This window comes from Salvia hispanica, chromosome 1 (genome assembly GCF_029641045.1).
Source record: "Salvia hispanica isolate PSC_SH4W2 chromosome 1, Shi_PSC_v1, whole genome shotgun sequence".
NCBI lineage: Eukaryota > Viridiplantae > Streptophyta > Magnoliopsida > Lamiales > Lamiaceae > Salvia > Salvia hispanica.
In genome coordinates, this window is record NC_142692.1 from 60,173,869 (window position 1) to 60,184,075 (window position 10,207).

Below are 10,207 nucleotides of genomic sequence, written 5' to 3' on the forward strand. Positions count from 1 at the left end.
TACTAAAACAAAGACTTAGACTTTGTTAAGTTAACTTATACATTTAAACATGCATTAACATCCATTAAATGTAAAACATAACAACATTATGACAAAAATAATCTGTTTTATTTATTGGAAAATAAAATAAGAGTTTTACAGTATTCAATCACTCGAAACGTGTTTTCTAGAATACAAACTCTAACAAGATCTTCACGTGGAGAAGGCGCAAGCTATCTTCGATTCTTTGGAGAATCATCAAGGTATAATGGCTAAACCCTAGAAAAGCATGTTTTAGGTTTCAATTAATTTAAAGAATGTTTTTATTTGAGTTATGAGCATGATACATGTGATAATTACGCGAATAGAATTTGTCTAAATAATCTGCTAAATAGATCAGAATTATTATGTCATTGATTTATGTGAGCGCTTCCGCTGCCAACCCCTTCACTTTTACTACCAAATGAAATGAATTAAAAGTAATCAATGGGAATAGTCATTGTAACTGTTGCATTAAAATTTTCCACAACTAAATTTGCTTAATCAAAATTTATTTTTAATTATTTCATTTACATCCCTTGCACAAAATATCTATTCAAAACCTCTCAAAACTCGTCTTTTATATATGTATAGATTAAAATATAAAAGTGGGACTCATATTCCAATAACCTTTTCAACCCACTTTCATTTACATTTCTTAAAATCTGTGTGGAATCAAAGTGGACAATTATTAGGGGACGGAGAGAGTATTGAATTACAAATTCTGAATACTTAATAAATTTCTATTTCTCGCATTTAAGATATTCTATATCCGTTAATTAATCAAGCTTGTTGAACAACTTTAATCTAATTGATTTCTTTTCCAAAGAGTGTTAAAATTTATTAAAGCGTTAAGATTTATAACCAGAACTTTTGGAAATAATATCAACTCCAGCAAACCGAGACACGTATCTATCAAGAAACAATACTAGTCAATCTTGAATGTAAACCATCGCTACCCGAGACATCTTCCCCCGTTTATTAATAACATAAAAAGCCAACACACATTGACAAGTTAAAGTAGCGCATGACTGAACGCATGTGAGACTTATTTTCACGTATATTAAAACATACTCCCTTCGTTCCAATCTAAGTGGGACGTTTCCTTTTTCAGCAAAAAATAACTCACTCCTCTCTCCAACTTTGTCATCTCTCTTACTTTATTATATCTTTCTCTTTATCTTTCTTACTTTACTCCCTTTCTTAGGCGTACTTTTTATCTCTTTCTCTTTTTTACTTTATTCTTTGTCTTATTTTACTATTAATAATTTAATTCACTAAACACCACTATCTAAATTTTTATGTGAAAATGGAAACGTCTCGCTTAGGTCGGGACGGAATGAGTAAATAAGTATCGCTGATTGACCAAGTAGACTGCCTAGAGCTATTCACCTTCGTGCATTTGTATAAGAAACACCTATCCGCGTTCGTGCATGAGTATAAGAAATGTGTGAACTGATCAAGTTAGGGGTGAGCATTCGGGTTTCGGTTCGGTGTTTCACCTAAACCGAACCAAAACCGAAAAAATGAATTTAGTTCAAAACCCAAACCGAACCTAACATGAAAAACCGAAATCGAAAAACCGAAAATCGAACTTCAAAAATCGAACTTAACTGAAAAAACCGAAATTATATGAAAAAATCAAAAAACCGAAAAACCAAAAAAAAAAACATATACTAAATATTACTACCTCCGTCCTTGAAAATTTGATACAGTTTACTATTTTGGTCCGTCCCTGAAAATTTGATACACTTCACTTTTACCATTTTTGGTAGTGGACCTCATATTCCACTAACTCATTCCTACTCACATTTTATTATAAAACTAATACTTTAAAAGTAGAACTCACATCCCATCAACTTTTTCAACTCACTTTCCATTACATTTCTTAAAACCCGTGTCGGGTCAAAGTGTAGCAAATTTTGGGGGACGGAGGTAGTAATATATATAATATATTTTATTTTATATAATAGAATATATATAATACATATTATATAAAATATTTAAAAGAATATATATATATATACATATATATAATATTATATTTAAAATATAATTTTGTTATTTGGTTATTTAGTTTTTTTTTCGCCCGAACCGAACCAAACCGATCTGAAAAACCAAAAATTTTATATTTTCAAAACCAAACCGAACCGAATTTCAAAATTTCGGTTTGCCTCGGTTCGGATATTCGGTTTTCGATTTTTTTTTCTCACCCCTTGATCAAGTAGACTCTCTAGACATATCTTCACTTTGTTGGACATGTGATTCCAAAGTGATTTCTCATAACCTTAACCCACAAAACTATAGAGTAGCACAGGGAAGTAAGGATTGATTCCCACATGCATTCACAAGAAGCGGATTATGCCTGGATGTTGTGGGAATGGGATTGCTACTGCCACAGAATATTGGTGGGTTTGGAGATAGAAAACTATGAATCCTACCTAAAATGACAGTTTGATTGAAAAACACGAAAACTGCGAACTAGCGCACCTAAACTTCAACAAACATGTAAACAAATAAACGCTGTGATTTGAAAGTGGAACAAACAAGAGCACCTGACTTACCTAAAATGGAGTCACATGCATAAAAAATAAAAGGGGACCATATTTCCCTAACTAACCTAAAGGAATAAAGCTGAAAAAGCAACATAGTACAAAAGCAAAGAGTAGAATCCCACATAGGTATGCCTATATTCCCTTGTAAATCTCGCAAGGACGTTTGTCTCAGAGACATTAGGCTTTCTAAGGACTTCTAGAATTTGGTTCGTGATGTACTCTATCTTGATATAAGCCCTTGGTATACACAAGTTCTCTTGTATTTTGTTCTCCCCCCCTTGGCTCGCTACCTAGACTAGTTGGCTATATCTCTCGGGCATTCCTGAGTTATGCTTGTACTTTTACTTGATTTTATTTGATTCATTTACACATAAAAAAAAAGTAGAAATTCAAATCTAATTTCCTGAAATGATTTCACTTCTTCATCTTCTCAAACAACTAAGTATAGAGCATCTGAAGAACTGAAGATGAACAACATGCAAGAAAATTGAGCATGCTTCGCATGAAATGTAAATACGAAATTTAAGGTTGTAACGACTGAAACTACTCTAACTGATCAAGTAGCATGCGAATAAGATAAGCGTAAACTCTACACTTGTATTTTACGCAAAGTAACTAGATCTACGGAATCAAAGAATTAACGATTGCGAAAAGAATCTAATTGAATAAAAGTGAACAACGAACACAACAAGATCAACATAAACTTCCATAATGCAAGGATTATAAAATAACCAACTTTAATCAAAAAATTGTTGGGGTTTGTATACTAAAAGATGCTTCGAACGTACATGTCTTTGTACAGTCAGCTTGTGCATGTATACAAGAAACGTCACATCCACTTGTTTACCTAATTATGAGAATAAATAATATAATATAATGGTTTATTATTGAAATATAATAAACAAGTCTAAGGTTTTTTACTAAGAAGGTCAAGTTGGGAAATTCGATGAATGTCCTCATGAGTTTTCCAGTAGGGGACTTGGGCAGATCTAGTAAGAAGAAAAACGTATTCACAACCTAGATAGGTTTTGGCTACCTATTGGTATGGTTGCGGTGTTTGTGATAATTCTCTCTTACCTAAGAAGAGATTAGTAACACCGGTGTGGTAAAGCACTGAAAGGATCTAATGTGAAATGTATTCTTTATTGCTATCTACTGTAAGAATACAATTCAGAAAGTTTAGTATTTTCTAGTCTATGAAATTAATATCAATATGTTTATTTAATCAAACGCCACTTTGACTTATCAATATGTGAGAGTTTATACGTAACTCAAGTTCATGATATCTTGGGTGGTAGTAATTGAATAACATGAAGGTATTGGAATATTATTTCATAGAATTCGCGTGCCTAGAGTGGTATGACTAAATCCCTAAAAGGGTGATCCCCAATGAGGTGTTTGAAAAAGGAATTTATTATCAGAAATCTGCGCATTTGGAATTTATTCCACGAATAATAAATAAAGTTTCAAACTAGAAAACTCTTTGGAGAATTAATTTAATTCTAGTCACACAGAAAAAGAATTAAATTGACGGATCAAGATAGTCTTAAACGCGGGAAATATTATAAAATAAAATGGACCCAAGTTATTTGTAATTTGGTGATTTAAGTGGGAGTGCAATATTATTCTTTAGTGGAACAAAATAATATTTCATTGATAATATATTAAATCATGGGTCATTTGATTTAATTAGTAACTTATCTAATGGGTGAGCTCAAAACTTAAATCATTCCATAGATCCACTTACTAGCCCATTAAGTCTATTATAACTAGTGAGGAGTATGGAAACCCCTAGCACACCAAACAATACACAACACACACTAAACCCTAACCCTAGCCGTCATTCTTGGCGTCTCTCTCTCCCTCTTGGCTCGATTTTCGTGCCTAGCACGTGGGAGATTTAGGGTTCTTGTTTTGTTCTTGATCTATCCTAGTTCATATGATTAGATCGAGTCAATCTCGTGTTTTGTGTTTGGTTTTCCTAGATCTCCTCAAAGCTATTTGTTGATTATCCAAGATCCACCCACACGGATGAATGATCAAGGACAAGGGAATAGTACGGAAGATTCGTGGTCGATAAACCAAGGATCGCCCGGAGGTGCAGCGAGTAACGTCAATCCAATGATGGATTATGAGGTAACAAATTAATACACATCGAATATGCATGATTATGTGTTTTTGATGTGTTATATCTATAGATCTATATTCATTGCATGAAATTGGAATCGAATGCATAATCACCTAAATAGATCCGTTAAGGACCTGTTTGTTTTCCGTGTCTTCCGCTGCGGTAGTCCCAACACAAATAACTTCTCAAATGTGAGTACAAAGACAAATAAGCTAAAAATTACCAAGTCTCGGAATATGTAATGTAAAGATAAAAACATTCAAAACATGAAATAAGATTGTTTCGTGCTCCCTAGAGCAGTGGATCTAGCTGGCTAAGTAGACGGCAACGGTGGATTTCCGACTATGCTGGATCTTCCTTGAGCTAAGATGCAAGAAGCGCCATGGATTTGAAGTGAATGGAAAGGATGATACCCTCTAACTACGCTAGAACTCCTACTTTTCCATGTTGATCTCGCTTTTATAGGATTGCTTTGGGCTCCAACCCCAAGGGATTTCTCTAGTGATGTTGGTTCCCTTGAAACAAGGGTGCATTCCTGGGCTTGTCCCTTCTTCGTGTTTCATGCAACATCAACTCTCTTGAAATATTTCTTCTTGATCATTTGGCGGCATTGAAAGTCGCTAAATCGAACTAAGTAGTCAAAGCTCACAATGCAAATCAAATAAAGCAAATAGATTTCACGGACTTGTTATATCTCGCTACTATTTAATTTTGAATCCGAACACCACCTTAGTGTCCACGAAATTCATTAATTATGATTTCAGTCATGACTAGTACTTATCAAACATTATTTTTATGACAAACACTGAAAGTACTCGGGAAAAAACAAAAGTGTTATTACTGGAACCGCAGTAGAACTTGTTACAACAAAAAAGTAAAGAAAACAACATATAGAGTTTTTTTTTCTTTTTATTGAACACACGAGAAGAAGACATAATAGTAGTAGAAGTAGTTCCAAAATTCTAAGCAATGGGATGCACGACGACCTTTCCGGTAGCATGGTTGGTCTCAATATGCGCAAAAGCATCGTCGACCTTGTCGAAAGGGAAGGGTCCTTTTGGATCGAGCACGGCCTTGACTTTGCCACTGTCCAAATAGGGATTCAATTTTTTCAAATATTCTCCGCTAGCATTGAGTGAATAAGCAAAGGCAGGGGACGCCACGGCAACCCCAACAGCTACGACCACGGCTGAACCACCTTCCTTGAGAACCTTGACCGCCTTATCCGGTTGGCCTAATAGTATATATAATGAAGTATGGAATTAGGAATAATTTAATTAGTAAAGGAAATCATATACTAGTATAATTGAAAATATGAATCTTGTAATTACCAATAGTGTCATAAACCAAGTTATATTTGTGAGGCAAATCCTCGAAATTGTGTTGGGTATAATCAATAGCCAAATCAGCTCCCAAAGACTTCAAAAGGTCCAACTTGGGAGTGCTGGAAGTAGCAGCAACATGTGAAGCACCAAAGACATGCTTTGCAAGCTGAATGACGAGGGATCCGACACCGCCGGCTCCTCCGAGAACAAGGATGGATTTCCCCTCGGAAAACTTGGCGGCTTCGAGGCCGCCGTAGGCAGTCTGAATGGCGAGAGGGAGAGAAGCAGCGTCCACAAAACTAAGATTCTTGGGCTTGGGAGCCAACAATCTCTCTTCAGTGATGGTGTATTCAGCAAGAGTTCCCAACTGCTTCATTCCAGCATAAGGATCGTTGATGTCTCCATACACTTCATCTCCTTCCTTGAAACTCGACACTTTGCTCCCAACTTTCACCACTACTCCAGCAGCATCGAACCCGGGAATAATCTGCACATCATTATTTTTAATCATAAATATATACTATTGTTTTATCCATATATAATAATCAAATTGAATTCATTGAGGAGTACTTGTGTTGAAGAAACGTTACTACTATTACTTACAGGAAGAGGTGAATCGTACGCGCCGAAAACGCCGCCGCGCCTCTTGTAATCAACGGGGTTCAGCGCCGCCGCCACCACTTTGATTAGGACCTGATCCTCCTTCAGCTCCGGAACCGCCACGTCTGATTCCAGCTTCAACACCTCCGGACCACCGTACTGTTTGTAAGACCACGCCTTCATTTTTTCTACAAATTTTAAAATTAATTTCTCGACTCTGTTTCTATTGTATTTGTAACACTACTCACTGTCACTCATGATGAATTCCACCTTCCATTTAGGCGGTATTTATACATTTCCAAATTTTTGGCGTCCGAAATTTCTATGGTGAAAAAGCATAGTACTATTTTGACGTTGAATATGTGTGCGTCTGAAGAATTTAATGACGTTCTCCGAAATTTCTGGCCCTCAAACTTTTCGGTCGTGTTTGTCTGTAAGTTTTTTTCTTTTGTTTTATGCCCAAATCCCAATATTTTGAAATTAATTAACACCAGATCGAGCCGCCATATTTGCCTACGCTTCAGACCATTAATTTTTTGAAAGTTACCCCCTTCCCTATTTTTCATTTATCATAATTTAATTTTATTCCTATTCCAATTCTAATACTCCCTCCGTCTCAATAAATATGAAACATTTGGTTTCCAGCACAAGATTTTATGCAAGTGTTGTTTTGTGAGTTAATGAAGAGAGAGAGTAAAGTAAGAGAGAGGGAAAAGTAGAGAGAGTGGTGTTTCCATTTTAGGAAACGTTTCATTTTTAGTGGGACAACCTAAAAAGGAAAACGTTGCATTTCTAATGGGATAGAGGGAGTACTAATTTCAATTCCAATTGCAAATCTATATAATTTGATGAGACATACAAATTTCAATTCCAATTCCAATTCCAATTTCAAATCCATATAATTTTATGAGACAAAATATTGTATTTGGAATTGAATGCTCGAATTCTAATTACGCATCCCTAATTTTATATACTAAACGGAGCATTAATAATTTGAGTGAAGAGAATATGAGCGTTGTTATTTGATAAATTACGCCACTTATACTATATAATTCTTCAAACAGAAACACATACTCAGCACAAGTATCACTTTGAACAAACTTAATTCCAAGAATGAAAATAATTCCAACCTCCATCCTTAAACATAGGGATAGGGAAAAATACCAAAATATCAAAATGCCACACTTACCGTACCAAAACAATACCGAAAATACTGATTTTTCGGTATATCGCAATTTTTGGTATGGTTTAGACCATAGATTCGGTTTACCAAATCCTTGGTGCATACCGAAAATCGGTATATATATGCTTAAATATTATATAAATATTATATTATATTTAATATATTTATATACTCCATCCGTCTACGAAAAATAGACAAGTTTTCTCATTTTGGTCCATCAACGAAAAATAGACTATGTTCAAAAAGGAAGTTTTCAACCAATACTAATCCTACACATCATTCTAAATATAGACCTCACAATCCACTAACACTCATTCCACTACCTTTTCCTTCTCTCTCTCATACTTTTTTTCTTATCTCTCTCTTACTTTACCGATTATACTTTAAAACCCGTGACATTCTCAATCTTGTCTATTTTTCGTGGACAGAGGGAGTATAAAATAGAATTTTAAAAAATATCCAAAAATCCTATTTTTAAAAATTTCGTGTATAAAGTAGATTTTTTTTTGCATAAAGATATTACAGTAAATCGTTCCCTACTTAGTAAAAATTGTGGTATACCGCAATAACGGTAAGGTAACAGTATAAAAAATTAACCATACCGAATTTTCCGTATAGTGAATTGCAGTATAATAAAAATTCGATATGATATTTTATCATACCGTAGTTTTCGGTATGGTATGCGATATGGCGATCTCGATATAGTATACCGTACTGACCCACCCCTACTTAAACACACCAACGCTTTTTGTATGTGTTGGAAAGAAATTACGAGAATAATGGGATTGATACATAATTGATTTACTTCCATACATAGAATAGAATCCCTTCAAATTAGGTTTACCATATATACATTATATAAACCTATTACTGATCCTTTCTTCATGGTGTCAAAGCATAGTCAGAAATCCACTGTTGTCGTCTACTTAGCCAGCTAGATCCACTGCTCTTGGGAGCACGAAACAATCTTATTTCAAGTTTTTGAATGTTTTTATCTTTACATTACATACTCAGATCCAAACTTGGTTATTTTTAGCTTATTTGACTTCGTACTCGACCTATTATCTAAAATTGGAATGATAGACTGCAAACCCGCAGACACTCCGATGATACAAAATCACGGACTGCTGATACTTGAAGGTGCGAGACCCACATATAAGGGGAGAAATCTGATTGGTAGGGAAACTCATCTATCTCTCCCATACACGTCCAGACATAGATTATATTGCAGCAGTAGTAAGTCAGTTCATGCACTCACCCCAAGAGGACCATTGGGATGCAGCACTGAGAATCGTGCGGTACTGGAAAGGAACAGTTGAACATGGATTACTGTTTAAAAAGCATGGGCCCTTAGAAATACATGGATTTACTGATGTAGATTGGCTTAGGAACCCAAATGACAGGATATCGACTGCATGGAACTTCACCTTTGTGGGAGGAAATCTCGTCACATGGAGAAAAAAGAAGTAGAAAGTAGTTGCACTCTCTTATCTAGTGTTGAGGCAAAATTGCAAAGAATCGGGTTAGACCTAACTGAGATACTATGGTTTAAGAAGTTCATGACTGAACTGTTGGGGACTCTGGAATTACAAGATATAAACCGGGCGTAATACAACCCAAAACAAATACAGAGGAACAAACTGAAACGAAATTACAACTGATAAAATCGAAACAATAAATCGTAGGAAAGATTAGCCGAGTCGAGGAGTCCTCTTTCCGCAAGACGAGATATACCCGGTAGTGCTCTGGGATCGGCGTTTCGTCCCCAAAGTTAAAATGGCTACCTCTCGTTCGATGCATCACCACAGTCGAAACGAGCTCCGGTGAACTGGAATAAGGTGAGGGCAGAGCTTTGACAGAAAGACAATGCAGAATGCAGAGAGGGAGAGAGCTTATGATGCTTCTAGTGTTTGATGTTGTATCTGGGGTCCTAGAATGCTAGAATGACTAGCCAATATTATAGGCTCAATCCACCTGCAGGGGTCAACAACCTTGATGGCTGTCATCATGGATCATCAAGACAGAGTCTGTAACCGCCGGGGGTTACAAAACGTTACGGATTTTGAATCCCAGATGTATCTGGACATGTACATCCTGAAGTGAGTATCAACTTGATCAAGTCTACAATTAGCTTGATCAGTTCACTGGTCTGTGCCAGCTCCAGCATGATCACATCGCTAGACTTTCGCCAACTTGATCAGGTCACCTGGACTTTTCCAGCTTGATTATGGCGGTTCTACAACTTGATCAGGTCGTTGGTCCAAAAAGTAATACCTTGGCAAGGCCCAAGAGCCCAAAGACCAATTGCCAAGTCCAAGTCCAAGTCGCGAAACTTCACCAGCTTGATCATGGCGGTTCTACAACTTGATCAGGTCGTTGGTCCAAAAAGTAATACCTT

The 10,207-nt window shown here is 35.9% G+C and overlaps 1 protein-coding gene across 1 annotated transcript; it reads right to left on the minus strand.

Moving 5' to 3' along the window:
- Positions 1–5,513: 5,513 nt before the first annotated feature.
- Positions 5,514–6,894, minus strand: LOC125219467 (2-methylene-furan-3-one reductase-like). The gene is made up of 3 exons (XM_048121446.2): positions 6,630–6,894; positions 6,033–6,513; positions 5,514–5,935 (listed from the first exon to the last, which is right to left on the minus strand). The coding sequence occupies exons 1-3, from the start codon at positions 6,807–6,809 to the stop codon at positions 5,664–5,666; spliced, it is 933 nt and encodes a 310-aa protein (XP_047977403.1). The 5' UTR covers positions 6,810–6,894; the 3' UTR covers positions 5,514–5,663.
- Positions 6,895–10,207: the final 3,313 nt, after the last annotated feature.

Excerpts from the sequence above, each read along its gene's own strand:
- LOC125219467 (XM_048121446.2), bottom strand. The coding sequence starts at position 6,809 with ATGAAGGCGTGGTCTTACAAACAGTACGGTGGTCCGGAGGTGTTGAAG. Across the intron at positions 6,514-6,629 it reads CGTACGATTCACCTCTTCCT|ATTATTCCCGGGTTCGATGC; the intron begins GTAAGTAATAGT and ends AATGATGTGCAG. Across the intron at positions 5,936-6,032 it reads CTTGGTTTATGACACTATTG|GCCAACCGGATAAGGCGGTC; the intron begins GTAATTACAAGA and ends ATATACTATTAG.